A 16393-nucleotide genomic window follows, 5' to 3' on the forward strand; every position below is an offset into this window, starting at 1 on the left:
GCGCCCAGCCACCATGGCAAGTTTTTTTGTTTGTTTGTTCGTTTGTTTGAGATGGAGTCTCGCTCTGTCAACCAGGCTGGAGTGCAGTGGTGCAATCTCAACTCATTGCAACCTCCATCTCCTGGGCTCAAGCAATTCTCCTGCCTCAGCCTCCGAAGTAACTGGGATTACAGGCACCCACCACCTTGCCTGGCTAATGTATGTATTTTTAGTGGAGATGAGGTTTCAGCATATTGGCCAGGCTGGTCTCAAACTTCCGACCTCAAATGATCTGCCCACCTCAGCCTCCCAAAGTGCTGGGATTACAGGCATGAGTCACTGCACCCAATCCACCATGACAAGTCTTAAGCATACCAACTATTCCTGCTCCAGCCCAATAACTCGGCTTTATAAAATACAATTTGAAAGTTAATTTGCATCACATAGACATCAACCCAGCTCAGTACCAGCATGTGCTATGGTGCCTAGCTGTGCAAAATAAGTAAAAAAGAGAAAAAAAGGATAATGGTACCTATCAGTCGTTATCCCTAAACTTGAATTAGCACCTAAAAATTAAATAAAAATCAATGCTGCATGTTTCTCAACTGTTAATTAATGATCATTTCAACGTTAAAGTCATATATCTGTGATACAAACAAAATTAAGCCTCATTTTTAAATTAAAACAGAAAAATTCTAGAGAAGTTTTCCATATTAATGTACTATTCAGATTAAAGAAACTAATGTAAAACTGAAGCAACAAAAATCACTTTAGTATTAAACAAATTTGGCACATGATATAATTAGGTTTACTAAGAAGAAAAACTTCAGAAGTACTGTTAGGCAAATGATTTATAATATGATCATCTTATTTTGTAACCTACCTATTACATTTTAAGCCATCCATGTACAACTCTTCACAACTATAACAGCATTAAGAAAAACATCTTCATATTTAGAAGTCATGTTTGAAGCCATTTTCTACATTGTAAATAAACTTAAGAATCAAGTTTAAATGTTTTAAATTTTTTTAAAATGAGTCATCTCCCATTTTCACAATTTAGGATAGTTCATTCACTGAGAATGTATAGTTTCATGCATTAATTCAACAAAATGAGGGAAATGATTTAAGCTAGTTTACAGCCATTTAACTTCAATACAAATCTGAATGAAAGCTAATGGAAGCCTTTACAAGTGTGAGCCAAGCTTTCTAAACCAGTGAGAGTTTTCTTCTAATTACCACAAACACCACCACAAATCACACTTTATTAGAAATCTAAGGGAAGGAAAAAATGAAGAGTTAAGAAAAAAAGATAGGCTACTTATCTGTACAGCTTCAGCAACTAAAAAACTACTGCAATGGAAACTCAGACATTCACTAAATCTGCCTGATTTCCAATTACAGCTCCCCAATTCACCAGCCACACATGAGGGCAACCTACTTAGCTTCTCTCTGTTCCAGCATCCTTTGCATCCATGGGGTGGTGGTATATGGTAAGTTCGCATTAGCATGGTAGCAGTATCACGTACACTTGTATTTCTCAAATCTGAAGCCCAGATGAAAATTTATCTTACACTCCAAACTAGGGTACCAGTACACTGCATCAGTACACTTCCTTTCCTTACCAAGGTTTCTGACCACAGTGAAAACACATCAGCCCAAAGTTAGCCCATGGAGAAGGGAGCAATAAACTACTGATCATGAACTAGAAATTCTGACTGCATAAATCAGTAGACAGTTTCCAAAATAGAGAGTGTTGCCGATGTTTAATATGTGAATGTTTTAATTCTTCATTTTTCTCTTTTTTTTTTTTGAGCCAGAGTTTCTCTCTTGTTACCCAGGCTGGAGTGCATAGGCGGGTTCTCGGCTCACCACAACCTCCGCCTCCTGGGTTCAAGCAATTCTCCTGCCTCAGCCTCCCAAGTAGCTGGGACTACAGGCGCGCGCCACCATGCCCAGCTAATTTTTACATTTTTAGTAGAGACGGGGTTTCACCTTGTTGACCAGGATGGTCTCGAACTCTTGACCTTGTGATCCACCTGCCTTGGCCTCCCAAAGTGCTGGGATTACAAGCGTGAGCCACCACGCCCAGCTCATTTTTCTCTTAATAATATGTATATCTAGTATATACAAGTATCTCAAGTATCTCATCTCCATTCATAATTTCCATACAGTAAGACCCCTGGACTCCCAACATGATGCTATCTATAATCAATATTGCCAACTTCCTTAAAGTAGAGAGATCAGTAGAAAGACACGTCGAAGTAGCACAAGCTTTAAACCAGAGGTGTCCAATCTTTTGGCTTCCCTGGGACACATGGGAAGAATTATCTTGGGCCACACACAAAATACACTAACGATAGCTGATAAGCTGGAAAAAAAAAAAAGCCTCATAATATTTTCAGAAAGTTTACAAGTTTGTGTTGTGCCACATTCAAAGCCATCCTGGGCTGCATGTGGCCTACCAGTTGGACAAGCTTGTTTTAAACTCAAGAGGTGATTTTCCAAGCTTCATTACAATGTATCTTCCACATATAGATACAGTAATCTCTGTATTTGTAACTTTGTTCAGAAAATGACAGGACATAAAAACAGAAAGATACAAGAGGAAACAATGTATTTAATAAAGAATCAGTATGTGGTAAAGCATAGAGTAGCTCCTTACATATTTCTCCAATCTTCTCTTCCATTTGGGGGGCAGTGGGGGCCACATCTCAAATAGAATGGCTTCTCCCGGTCTACTGCCCACTGAACATGAGTCGCTCTCTTACACATGCCATTCCCTTACAACAGCTTACTCCATTTTCCTAGTAAAAGGAAACTCTAGCAACCTACAAAGCCCAAAACAAGAGTCATCTCCTAATGAGCTCAAAAAGTATCTCCTTCCTTCCCACATGCTTCAAAAACTGTTTTTTCATTCAGACCAAGATGTAATATAATGTATGTGACAGATGTGCTGTTTACAATGCATTGTTTTCATATATGTCTTCTGCCCCATGCCCTGCAAAATCTGGCAGGACACAGACCGAACAGAGGTCCATGCATCAGACCATAACCTCCCACTACAGGCAGGAAACACACTAAAGTGCTACCGATTAGAAAAAGATGCTTCTGGCTGGGCGTGCTGGCCCATGCCTGTAACCCCAGCACCTTGGGAAGCCGAGGCAAGTGGATCACCTGAGGTCAGGAGTTTGAGACAAGCCTGGCCAACATGGGAAAACCCCGTTTCTACTAAGAAAACAAAAATTAGCCAGGCGTCGTGGCACATGCCTGTAATTCTCACTATTCAGGAGGCTGAGGCAGGAGAATTGCTTGAACCTGGGAGATGGAGGCTGCAGTGAATCGAGATGGTGCCATTGCACTCCAGCCTGGGCAACAGAGCGAGACTGCATCTCAAAATAAAAGCTTCATTCTTCAATACCTCGACATTTGATTAATGGTTTCATTTAGGTGTGACAGAACTTCAAGAAAAGGAGAATTGTGAGATGCAGCAGAACACACGGTTTCATGGCATGGCATCTGGACTCATACAGCCTGGCTCTGAATCCCAGCACCACCATTTTCCAACCATGTGACTGTGGACAAGTTACTGAACCTCCCAGTGCCTCAGTGCCTGTTTCCTCATCTGTAAAATGAGAATCACAATCTGCCTATCTCTTCAGAATTGTTGTGAGGATCAAATGAGTTAAAAGTGCTTAGAACAGTGTGTACAGTAAGTGCTATATGGGTACTGGTGTAGTGTTTCAAGTATAAGAAAACCTCTATGTCATAAACTTCCTGCACAACCACACACAAGCTAGTACATATATCACTACAGAGTAAAATTCTATCCTAGACATTAACTCATAACTATCAGTTTTCCTGATGGTAAAACCATGAGTTAATCTCTACAATAGAATTTTACTCTCAATTCAATTGTTAACTGGACCCTCGTTGACCCATCCCTCAAACTTGAGGAGTTTTGTCCAAGTCAGGGCTAAACTTATTTATAAGCACAACTTCATGTCTCATATTTATACCCTTATGGTTTATTTCCTACCTACCTACTGGAGTTACCCTGGACAGGAGAGATGGATCTACTATTTCTCAAAATACCAAGAATAAAAATGTACAGATATTGGAAGGAGAAACAGCAAGTGAAGGCATTAAAGATGAATTGCTCTTATGCTAATCTTACTTTATGGACTTGCTCTTAAATAATTCTAATCTTGTGCTGGCAATTAATCAAATCATTCCCTTCCATTCTTGATAGAAATCTATTTCCAGAAACCATTTTCCATTCTGTATAATTTAATAAAGAGTTTTTTTTTTTAACGCAGTAACAGCAATTTCTACTAGACACAGCCAACACTGAAATGGCCATGTCTTAAGTCTAGCGTGAGATTTCACAGCTTGGGTGGAAAACAAGACCTGAAACAAAGGGTCTGCCACGGAAATTCTGACAGACTGATGAGGACAGTGAAACATTAATTTTATGTCACCAAGAAATGTTTCGTAATGGCATCATTCTTTCCTCTGCTAATATAAATCCGGGCTTCACTCATACCAAAAGTTTCCACTTGGCTCTGAAGAATGTTTTCTGCAGAACCATTAGAATCTGAACCCATGACACACCCACCAGCCTGGTTAAGTTCTTCAGCTCTGTTTCTAAGATGGGGATAACATCCTGTTATCATGGCTTTTGGAATGAAAACATATAAAATGTGAAAGCTAGATGTTTGACATAATGTAGCATTGAATACATATTTCTTTCCTTTCAATTGAATAAAATGTTGAAAGTGATTATAATCACTGTTATAACCTGCGATGATAAACAGAATCACAACTGTTTCACTCCAGAGCTGCCACTGCCATTCCTGTACATTTATTTGCATATTAAAGCACAGAAACCTTTCAAGTCCCAAAAATTTTAAAATAACAGAAACAATGAAGTTGGGCTACTACTCCCTCTGGAGCATGACAATTGAGCTTCAGTTATTAGCAGACTCCAAGTAAAATAGAACATTTAGATAACTGTACCAAACAAGTACTAAAAGCTGGTTTTACTTTCTCACCCTGTACCCAAGGTATTTTCCCCCTCCTGCTAGGGCCCATAATACACTCTTGTCTTATTTGTGCAATAAGATTTATTCTTCATGCTTGGATACTCTTCTAAAGATAGAAAGACACATTTAGGGGTTTATTTCTACAGTATTAATGTATTAAATTAACATGTAATGGCTAAACCTATTATACATAAAGGTAGAATTTTCCGCTCCCTCTTTTGAATAAGTATGCTTAGCTTCAATAATTACTTTTTTTTTTTAATGATCCTAAGTTCTTAGTTGGCATAACTTTGGATTATAAACTTGCTTTAAAAAAATATATGAAGACAGTGGCCAGGCAGAGGTCACTATGATCTTTCTGGTTATGGACACACACCCAACAATATTTACATAGTGTCTTTTGAGTGCCAGCTACCATGTTAAACACTGGAGACAGACAAAAAAGAAATATGACTCAGTGCTTGCACTCAAAACTGGCAAAGGAAGCAGAAGTAGCGAGTGATACAGGGTGAAGGTCCCATGATAGGAGGGGTGGGGCGTCGGGGCTCATACTTGTAATCCCAGCACTTTGGGAGGCCAAGGCAGGCAGATAACTTGAGGTCAGGAGTTCGAGACTAACCTAACCAACATGGCAACACCTCGTCTGTACTAAAAATACAAATATTAGCTGGGTGTCGTGGTATGTGCCTGGAATCCCAGCTACTCAGGAGGCTGAGGCATGAGAATTGCTTGAGCCCAGGAGGCAGAGGTTGCCGTGAGTCAAGACTGCACCACTGCACTCCAGCCTGGGTGACAAAGTGAGCATCTATCTCCAAAAAAAATAAAGGTCCGATGATAGGAAGAACATGCAGAAATGCAGAACAGCAGGACGATCAGGAAAGACCATAGCTAAACCTTGGACTAAGGCTTAACAGATGAAACAGGCATTATCAGGGCAAAGGGGGTTGAGGAAAGAACTGAAGCAAGCAAGCACTTTCTGGGAAACTGCAACTTACTCATAATGACCCAGGGATGGGAAGAAGGGAAGCATTGTAGGTAAGCGAAGAGATTTTAAGAGTCTCTCAATGTCCTGCTAAGGAGTTGGACTTATCCTGATAGGGCGGCTGTGAAACTAATGCTATTTGGAAACTGAATACTCTGATTCTGCATGAAGAAAACTGAGCAAGTAAGGGGCTAATGTGTCTAAAAACTTAAATTTGAATATCATTGAGGAGAGTGAAATACTCGGAGGGCAGGAAACCACTAAAAAATTTAAAGAAAAGGAAACTCTGGTTGGGCATGGTAGCTCATGCCTGTAATCCCAGCACTTTGAGAGGCTAATGCAGGAAAATCACCTGAGGTCAGGAGTTCGAGACCAGCCTAGCTAATATGGTGAAATCCTGTCTCTACTAAAAATATGAAAATTAGCTGGGTATGGTGGCATGCACCTGCAATTATAGCTATTCAGGAAGCTGAGGAAGAGGTTGCAGTGAGCCAAGGTTACACCACTGCACCCCATTCTGGGTGACAAGAGCAAGATTCCATCTCAAAAAAAATAGAGTAATAGAAAGAAAAGGAAACTCAAACATCAGATTTATCTGCAAAATTAAACATTTATTCGGCTTTTACTGCCTATGAGGATAAATAGCCACTCCATATGCTATAGCCCCAGCTTCTGGTGGCGGGAGTAGGACTGATGTGTGAATAAGTTAACGAAACACTTTCACTTACCGTATAAAGTAAAGGAGTAGCAATTCAGAAAATCATTAACCAGAAATCATTTCATAACAAGTATATAGCACCAACTGAGATCACCCAACACTAGTTTAATCTAAGCAGTCCACTTCTAAGTATTGATGCATTTTTTATGGCGGAAAAACACTGTTGGAAAGAAAAATCAGTTTTGTTTTGTTTGGTTGGTTTTGTTTTTTGAGACAGGGTCTCACTCTGTCAGCCAGGCTCAAGTACAGTGGCTCAATCACACCTCACTGCAGCCTTGACCTCCCAGGCTCACGTGATCCTCCCACCTCAGCTTCCCATGTAGCTGAGACCATAAGCACTGAACCACCATGCCCAGCTACATTTTGTATTTATTTTATTTTATTTATTTATTTTTGGTAGCAATGAGTTTTTGCCACGTTGCCCGAGCCCGTCTTAAATTCCTGGGCTCAAGCAATTTGTCTGCCTCAACCTTCCAAAGTGCTGGGATGACAGGCAGGAACCCCCACATGCAACCACAGAAAGGCAGTTCTCACTGTCTATCTCTACCACTTTGCTCTGTATTTCAGACCTTTATTGACCATTTCATCTTTGAGACTGAGATAATGCACTGACCTGAAATGAATGCAAAACCTCTAGGTTTCAAATTACACTCCGTCTTCCATGGATTCTATCGCCTTGGAACTAAACCTCCAAGAATTCATCTATAATTAATGTAACTTACAATTTGGGGATGGGTAACCAAGCAAAAATGAGGTACCAAGGGCCAAACCCCTCTTGAAGACAGAATCATGGAAAACCCTGGCATTAACTTTGAAGACCAGTGGGCAGCCAGAAGCCAAACAGGGCAAACAGTGGTCAGTGCAGTACACAGGGAGGACAGACCCCCTGCTCAAGTTGGCCAACCTCAGGATTCCACCCAAGTTGACATCAGTCTCCTATCTCCTGACACTTGGTGTCCATAAAACTCGGCTCTCAGAACACCCTGGCAGATGAGGACAACTGTGCATCCCTTTTCTGAAAGGCCAGCGACTCAACTGCTACTGCCCTTTCTGTTTAAAGGCTACCTTCCTTAAGTCAGTCTTGTTTTCTGGAATCCCTCAGCTCAAAAAGCCAAGAGGAGACTCCTGTTTTTTTCTTCCCACAAACACCAACTTTCATTCTTATAGAAGGAACAGAAACCACCACCCTGCTCAGACGAGCCAATAGAAATATATTCCCTGAAAGAGGCCTTCAAAACAAAATATCAAAGGGGAAGAGAAGCTGATTTCTTAACCCTTAACACTGCAAAATGCAGAGCTTCAGTTGGATTCACAGGTAAAGTACAATAAGTGATGTGTGTTCTTAGCAGGGAAATGACTCAAGATTCAAAACCACTTCTTAGTGGCATCATTCAAAGCACAAAAATGTGAATTCTTTCCCAGCAAACCCCTCAAAAATCCAGTGGTGATCATTCAGGGACAACAGGCTCCTCTTGGTCATGATTATTGGCAGAGCTTAATTCTCATGCTGTCTCTTGAGGGTATCTTCACCAAAGAGCCTGGGTTTATATTACATTTTAATTTGTGATATTAAAAGACAAAGAAGAGCAAACAAAAACAAAACCAAAGACCTTCCAGACATGAAACCTTTCCAGACAGGGAAAACAAGTGGAGTTTAGGCAGATGTAACAAACTACGTAACTGTATGGCATTTGAAATAAGCAGGTCACATTTTGAGAGGCTGTTTCTACCACTGTAATTAGAGAAGTGCATGGGTGTTGCTCCGCCTAAGGAGGGGGAAAAAAATCGAGTTGGCTCTTTCCCTTTTCCAATACTGAAAGCAGTAAGTAACACTGTTTCAGCTCCATCGCCCCAGACAGAGGAAGAGCGGATTTGAACACAAATCCATACGGTGAATCGCTCTGTTCTATAATGACTGACTTTGGAAGTAGCCAGTGCAAGACAGATGCTACCGACTGGAAACAGACCTTCCAGACATGAAACTCAACTTCATTAATGTCCAGACCACACAAATTTACTTCCCTTTCTTCTTCTTTCTCTGAGGAAGAAAAAAAAAAGTGGGCAAAGACTAGATCTCTGCTAGTCATATAGAGAAGAAATGAGTGCTAGGAGTATATCAAGCAAAAACTATTCAGCCCAAAATCAGAAGCCAACTCCAAGTCAGGTAAAAAGGGTCGCTTCAGAGCTTCAGAGGAACATGCTTGTCTTTATCTCTAAGGACCGTAAGAAAAGTATTTCCCACTTGGAAATCTACTACACACTCGTCTTTTCTCCTCCCCAACAGGATGGCCCTTGGTTTCATTGTTTCAGGCAGCAAATTCTGACAATGGCATCCCGTGTTACTTGCTCTGGTAATATAAGTTTTCAGGGTTGTACACCTATCTGGCAACATAAAGAAGAATGGCATAGAGTCCATGAAGGGAAAGTGGGAATAAGCCAATAAATCTCTCTCTGGGAAAAGGTCCTTCCCTTCCCCAAGATACAAAATAAATGAAAGTAGAAATAGGAAATACCCTTAGTGCTTCACGTATTTGTAAAATGCCCTTCTCTAAATGGCATAAACTACAAACCCAGTTTTAAGGACTAAAACTCACTTATTTCTTTCATCTTCAAGTACCTACTCATTATTTACTAAGTAAAATGATGCCAATATTTTGGATCTAAAGCTGTATTACTTACTGCATGAATATGTGAGTCATTGGGAGCATATGCACCCCTCGAGTTTAAAAAAAGGAAAGAAAAACTATGCTTGCTGTAGATGTTTTACCCACTAACCGAAGCCACATACTACATACTAGTAGACAGAAAGCACTGCCTCATCTGGTTAAAATACTCTGATCTATGAGGAATACAAAAAGCAGTTTCAAAGTCCAGCTGTCATTTCCAGAGGGTGTGTTACCAAAGGTATGGCTGAGAATGAGTTATTCTCCTGCAGAAGAATGATGCTCTATCAAACAAAACCAAGGGAAAAACGAAGTGAGAGAGCGTTAAAGGAAACTTACACACTCCACAATGGCAGGTGTTAGTAGAAAGGTTAATTTTGAAGTAAGAGCCAAAACAGAAAATGCTGGGTAACTACATTTGTGGGATGAAAAGCATCATCTTGAAGTAACATATCCTTCCTAATTAAGTTACAACAAACAATAAAATATAACGGACTAGCATATGCCTACTAGAAGTCAAATACAGACGAGAGACTAAACAAAATATAACAAGCAGACAGCATGTTACAAATAAACGTATACTATTTGAAAAGGTTTCTGTGAATTATAATTTGTAAATACACTGGGGTAATTCATTATCTAAAGAGGATCTGAGGTTAAATCCTTCACCAAAGTAAAAAACTATACAGAAAGCACATAGTCACTTCTCTAATTTGTTTAGTTTGTAATCCAGAGTTTCAAATATTAGATAAAGTGAGGCAATTCACCGAACACAGATGGCTAAAAGACATTAAAAAATAAAAATGTTCAAGCCCACCCATAATGCAGAAGATGGAAATTTAAAAGAGGGGCCCCTTTTCACCTACCAGATTGGTTAAAAAAAAAAAAAAAAAAGTAAAAGACGTGTATTATCCAGTATCTTCACTGGTAAAAATGAAGGGGAAGTCTCATTAATACAAAAAAAAAAAAAACTATTTTGAAGAGCAATTTAGCAGCACCCATTAAAATTTAAGATGCACACATATACATTTCTATCTATTGTAGAAACACCTATCCTAGTGTCCAAAAATGCTCTTGACAAAGGTATTTGTACTAGTAAGAACTGAGTAACAATTAAAATGCCCCTCAATAGAGGAATGGGTGAACAAATTGGATGCCTCCACACATGTAGCCAATAAACAGAGTAAGGCAGAACAGATGCTTTGACATCCACTGTATGTCAGTAAGTAAGGAAGGACATCCACTGTATGCTGCTGAACGGGGAAAAAAGCACACTGCAGAGTGGTATAAAATTTTGATCTCCTTCTAAAAACTAAGTATGTGTGAGTGCACTTCTTATTTTATACAGTTTAAAATTTTTATGGGTTTCACATTTCTAATTTAGGTAAAAGGGAGTTATGCTGCATTGAGACTTTAATCTGCTAATCCACTAAAAGTTCAAGAGGTGCTCTTTGGGGGGAACCATGCCGAACCCCTGGTAGCCGAGTAATATGGCTACTCTAAGATTTCCACAACAAAATCTGCTCAGATGAGCAGGTCTAAGAGGAACCAACCTTATTCTAATCAACCTTATTTTTTATTTATGCAGAAAATGATAAAAGTTTTAGAACAAGATAACCACTTTCTCCCGGACAAGTAGTACTGAGAAGATTCAGTACAAAAATTTTCTTACAGATTTACATAAGTCCCCACCCAAACCAAAAATATCACCAAACATCACAGATGTCAATCACACTGGCCCAGAACCTTACATCTTTAAACTCCCTAAAGTCATGTTCCAGGCTAGACTCAAATCTCAAAGTTCAGGCCCAGAACTCTGAGAACTAGAAAGAGCTATATTTTCCTTTCATCTTTTGTAGAGGCTGGTATAACACATCTTTGTCTTTATTCTCTTTTTAAAAGGAATATCCCTTGATTTTCTAATGTAATTCCAAAAATGATATACTCAGTAGGGGTTTTAAGCACATCTTGGAGAAGGGAAGGTAGACTATTAAATGAATAATTATGCCATGAAATAGTCTCAACTAAAATATGTCTAGAAAATGTATACAAGAAACAAGTGCACAAATTTGAAGAAGCCTTTAAAAGGTAACCAACTTACTAGCACAATCTCAAAGTTGTAAGAAAGTACACAGTGCCTTTCTGTCTAATGCATTTAGTATTAAACAGTGTTAGGATCATATTTTCCAGGCTAGAATGTACTTTCCACTTGCCCTAATAATAAATCTATGACCAGATCAAAAATGGAACCAGAACTAAACAAGCACAATATAGACAATGAGTAGAGAGCCAGAAAAGTTAGCTAACGAGCCTGTGATGCCTTCACAAATTATAAAGTGGGTTTCTTTAAAACGGAAAAGTAAAAACAAATAGAATGGAGAGTACAAAAAGTTAGATATTTGACGTGTATGAAATGCAATTACAGATCAGAGGGGGAAGTAAATGGATTTCCTTCTGTATGCGATATTTGGTATCATACGGGTGGTCAGGTATGTAAGCTGAAGGAAAAGCATGCCACATAGTCATACCATGGAAATCAGTCATCCTCAAATCATCAACATAACTTTAAAACATGCAAACTTTGTTCTGGATGACAACTGGTAATCTAAACAAAACAAACCGTTACTAGAATGAAATATGGCCTAAAATTAGTTGCAGTGAGTCCAACCCATCACATAAGTAAAAGCAACGAAGAATATAAAAACAAAGAGGAAGAACAAGGAAGAAAAGCCACTTGAATACAAAGTGATTCCATTTTTTTCTCAACACCCACACAAAGACAGCAGCTTCTGACAAGAATGTTCTCAGCAAAAAATAAAATTACAGGAAGGCTTTTTTTCCCCCAATGAGAAAAAGCAGCTCTATATGCAGATTAGTAGGCCCAAATTATTTTTTTAAGGCCCAAATTTACAGCCCCCTCATATTTCAAAAATATTATCTAAATAACATTTTTTTTTTAATTGGAAAGAAAAGAAGACTGGAAATACTGTTCTTGTTTGGAATGCTTATTTCAAGTTGTGCTTGAAAATAAAATCATAAGGGGCAGCTTACCTTGGCACTGGAAGCCTTGTTTCCCAAACCCCCTGAAAAACAAAAACGAGAACAAAATATCTTAACATATTTTGTGTTGGATAGCATGTTTTAAACAAGTTATGTGACCAAGTATTCCACTGCTAAAGGTCTGTATGTGAAACGTAATTATTTAATAGGAAAAAATACCTAAATATCTAGTCAGATTACTGTGTAAATTCAACCTTGGGGGGAAAACTATCTTGCCTGTAAAGGATCACTGAACAATTTCAATGTATCAAGCTTCTTTCCAATTTTTTATACTAAGTTATTGATACTAAAACTTCAAGACAAGAACATGACTGAATATTCAGAGTTGTTGGCTACAATACAATGTTCAAGTAACAAAAGAGTTTATGGTTAAAATTTAAAAAGGAAATAGCTTAATTTTGTTCCTGAAGATCAAATGAAAATTGCTTTTTTCTCTCTAAAGACAACCAAGTGGCTTACTTATTATGCATTTGTTTAAAATACTACACATCCAGAAATTGCCAAACGGCATCGCTTTTAACATTTAATTTTGGCTTAAGGAACCAGATCTTAGAAAATATCACCCTACTGTTTGAATTTGAGATTACCATGATCTAATTTCTACTGAAAACTAACAGCATTCAAAGCACATGCAGAGACTGTTTTGTTCTTGTAAATTACTTTAGAGAATTTACTCTGTAAGCAGAGAACCCCGACATGGACATGCAATTGCCAACTAGTGTTCCATTAGAATGAACTGCATCAAAATTTCCTCAGAAGGTTGAAAGTCATAATCTCTTGCTTCGAATAGAATTTTAAGTGTACAAAGTACTTCACATACTTTTAAAATTAACTTAGTCATCTCCCCACCAAAAACCACAGCTAACTCTAAACATTTAGCTTAAAACTATCAGTGATTCAATATTGAAATGAACTTGAAAGTCAAGGACCCCATAGAAGCAATAATGAAAGCAAACTGAAAAAGACAATCCCCGAGGATGTTTTCCTGGGACTTCCAACTGGTTTACAAAGAAATGAAGAGTGCTGCAGGGATACTCAGGGAGGCCTTTCTTTTCCACTTCACAATACTGCTGTGACCTGAGCACCTATTCAGCTCACCAGGGGCTGATCCTTCAAGGAAAACTAATAGCTGAAAGACATTAGCTAGCCTAGGTACGCTGCAAGTCCCGTGTCCAACTCTCCCACTTCCTGCAAAAGTCACCAGCAGTCTGTTCCCTTTTAATGGACTCTCACAGCTGACCACCTCCTCTTAATCAAATGCAAGATTCTCTTTGCCTTGATGCTCTGAAATTTTTATTTTAAATAGCCTTATCTACGATTACCTACTCCTTTCAGCACAATCGCTTCATATGCTGACTAGACAGTGGAAATCACTCATAGAGGTGGTTGTGCTTTTATGAAAAGTGTACTTTGGAGCAGATGTCTAAAAAGAAAAGGAAAAATTAAACACCATATTAGCACCACGATCATGGGACTTGCCCTTTGGGATGTTTTTCCCCAGATTTGATGGATTCAGACAGAGCCATCCACACTATGTTCACCCTAGTGGCCCAAGATACCTGTGCCACACAGCTGGCTGGTGGCAAGATTCACTCCGTGGCTGTCACCCTGTGCAGCTCCCTACAGCCTAGAAGGGGAGGGAGCTTAGAAGCCCTTGCCATAGCTCTGTCTTGTCGGTAACTTTTCCTACATCACAAAGAAGAGGTAGAAGAGTCAGGACATCGGGCAACCTAAGAGAAAAACCAAACTACTGGTATGTCTTATCTACAGGACCTAGAGCTCCTTTAGTTCTAGCTTTCTAAACTTTTGTGGGGAGATGGGGATCTGGGAAGAATGGTCACAGACCTTTTGAGAAATCAGATAAAAGCTGTAATTCTCTCACCAGGAAAGAAAAAGATTCACAAACACAATTTCACCCAGTTCCACAGGGTTCAGAAACCCCTAAAGCCCTTCTACCTATGGGTTCTCCATAAGCCCTCAGCATGGCCCACTCGAGTTAAGAATGCCTGCATTCATTGGAAGTTACTCGATCTCTGACACCTCTGGCCCTGACATTATATTTCTTAAGAGCTCTGTCCTCGTCCACAGGGCTACAGGTCTAATCTCGTGTTGACAGGGTCTGTTTTATTTTTTTGAGACAGAGTCTTGCTCTGTCTCACCCAGGCTGGAGTACAGTGGCCCGATCTCAGCTCACTGCAGCCTCCGATTCCCGGGTTCAAGCAATTCTCCCGCCTCAGCCTCCGGAGTAGCTGAGATTACAGGCGTGTGCCACCACGCCCAGATAATTTTGTATTTTTAGTAAAGATGGGGTTTCGTCATGCTAGCCAACCTGGTCTCGAACTACTGACCTCAGATGATCCGCCCACTTCTGCCTCCCAACGTGATGGGATTACAGGCGTGAGCCACCGCGCCTGGACAACAGGGTGTATTTTAAATGAGTTCCTCTGCCCTTCTGCCATTTGCCTGCTAGAACTTCCCCTCCCCCACTGCAAGCTTTCAACAGTTTGTTCTCTCTCTGCTCACTTAGAAAAGTCAAAGTCTCTCCGTGCCCAGTAGATGCAGCCTACAGTAGGCAGGGGCCCAAGATTCCAGCGCAGTCCAGCCCTATTGGAAGCACAAACACACCCCCTCCCCCGAACGCGCCCAGCCTGGCTCGCCAGCAACTTGGACCGCACGCGGCGCGATCGCTGCCGCTCCCCCATTACTCCCGGGCGCGTTTCTCCAGGAACCTCTGCCCCTTTTGGCCTGTCCCCCTCCCCTGTCTCCTGGGCTCCCATCCCTGCAAGCGGCCGCTCTGCTGGGTGCGTGCGAGTGGGCGAGCATGGGGAGGTGGTGAGGGACGCGGCCCGGGGAGCGATCCCCGCCGCCAGCGCAGGGGGCCAGCCTCCGTCCCGCGCCAGGGGGTGTGTGGCGGGGTGGCGACGTCCCAGGAGTCCTGCCCGCGGGTGTCAGGGCCAGGCGCGCGTGTCACTCCGGGCGAGAGTTCGGACTCTCGCCGGCTCCAAGTTCTCGGAGTGAGCCAGCCCCGGAGCAGACGCGCCCGAGCGCCCGGGGCCGGGACCCGGAGGCGGGGAGCAGCGGGCAGGGGCGCCCGGCCGGGCACCTACCAGATGAAGTCGGTGCAGTGGCTGCAGAAGGTGGGCTGCTTGAAGAAGCGCGCGATGAATTTGTGGTCCTTCACCTCGTGCACGTTCTTCTGCCTCAGCGCCCCTTTGCGGGCGAAGCGGTTGGCCACGTCCTGAGACGCCGTGGAGTCGTTGGCCGGGAAAACGTCAGCCATGGTCCCCCCAACCACCTCTTGCCTCCGCCGGGGAGCAGCGGCCGGGGAGGGCCGGGGGGGGGCGGGGGCGGCGGGGGAGGGGCGCGGGCCCGGGGCGACCCTGGGTGGGGGGCGCGGGCCGGGGGCCGAGGTCGCGGCGGCGAGGGGGCGCGGCGGGGACCGGGGAGAGTCGGGCCGGTGCGGCGCGGAGAGGGAGTGGGAGCCGGAGCAGGAGCCGGAGCCAGAGCCGGAGCCGGAGCCGCTGGCTCGCTCGCTGGCCCCACGCTCACTGACAGCCCGGCGCCCGGCGCTCGCGCTTCCTACTCGCGGCGGTAGAGGCGGCCCGGAGCGGCACCGCCCACCGCGCATGCCCCGAGTGCGAGGCCGCGCGGGCGAGAGTGGCGGGGGCGCGCGAGGGGGGAGTGCGCCGCGCGGGCCGGGTCGAGTGGGGAGGAGGCTGCAAGCGCCTCGCGGCGCTGGGAAGACTGGGCAGAGGAAGCGGCGGCGGCCCGGGGAGGGATGGCCCGAGGTGGGGATGCGGGGGAGGAGGCCGGGAGTGGCGGGTCCGCGCTCCTCCGCCGCCTTTCTCTTTCCTCCTCGTCCTCCCCTTCCTGCGCCCGGCTCTCCTCCCTCTTGCCCTCCTCCGCCTCTGCTCGCCTCCTCTTCTTCCGCTCCTGCCGCCCGGCC

At 42.6% G+C, this 16393-nt stretch overlaps 1 protein-coding gene across 2 annotated transcripts in view; it reads right to left on the bottom strand.

Annotated features, from left to right (window-relative positions):
• PRKCA (protein kinase C alpha) overlaps positions 1 to 16000 on the bottom strand; it is a 490912-nt gene extending 474912 nt beyond the window's left edge. For both annotated transcript variants that reach the window (XM_078374473.1, XM_078374474.1), the window contains exons 1-2: positions 15555 to 16000; positions 12439 to 12470 (exon numbers count right to left, since the gene is read on the bottom strand). In XM_078374473.1, the coding sequence (XP_078230599.1) occupies positions 12439 to 12470; positions 15555 to 15727 (205 nt within the window). In that variant the 5' untranslated portion in view covers positions 15728 to 16000. The remainder of the gene's footprint in view (positions 1 to 12438; positions 12471 to 15554) is intronic.
• Positions 16001 to 16393: the final 393 nt, after the last annotated feature.

Source organism: Callithrix jacchus, chromosome 5 (assembly GCF_049354715.1).
Source record: "Callithrix jacchus isolate 240 chromosome 5, calJac240_pri, whole genome shotgun sequence".
Lineage (NCBI taxonomy): Eukaryota > Metazoa > Chordata > Mammalia > Primates > Cebidae > Callithrix > Callithrix jacchus.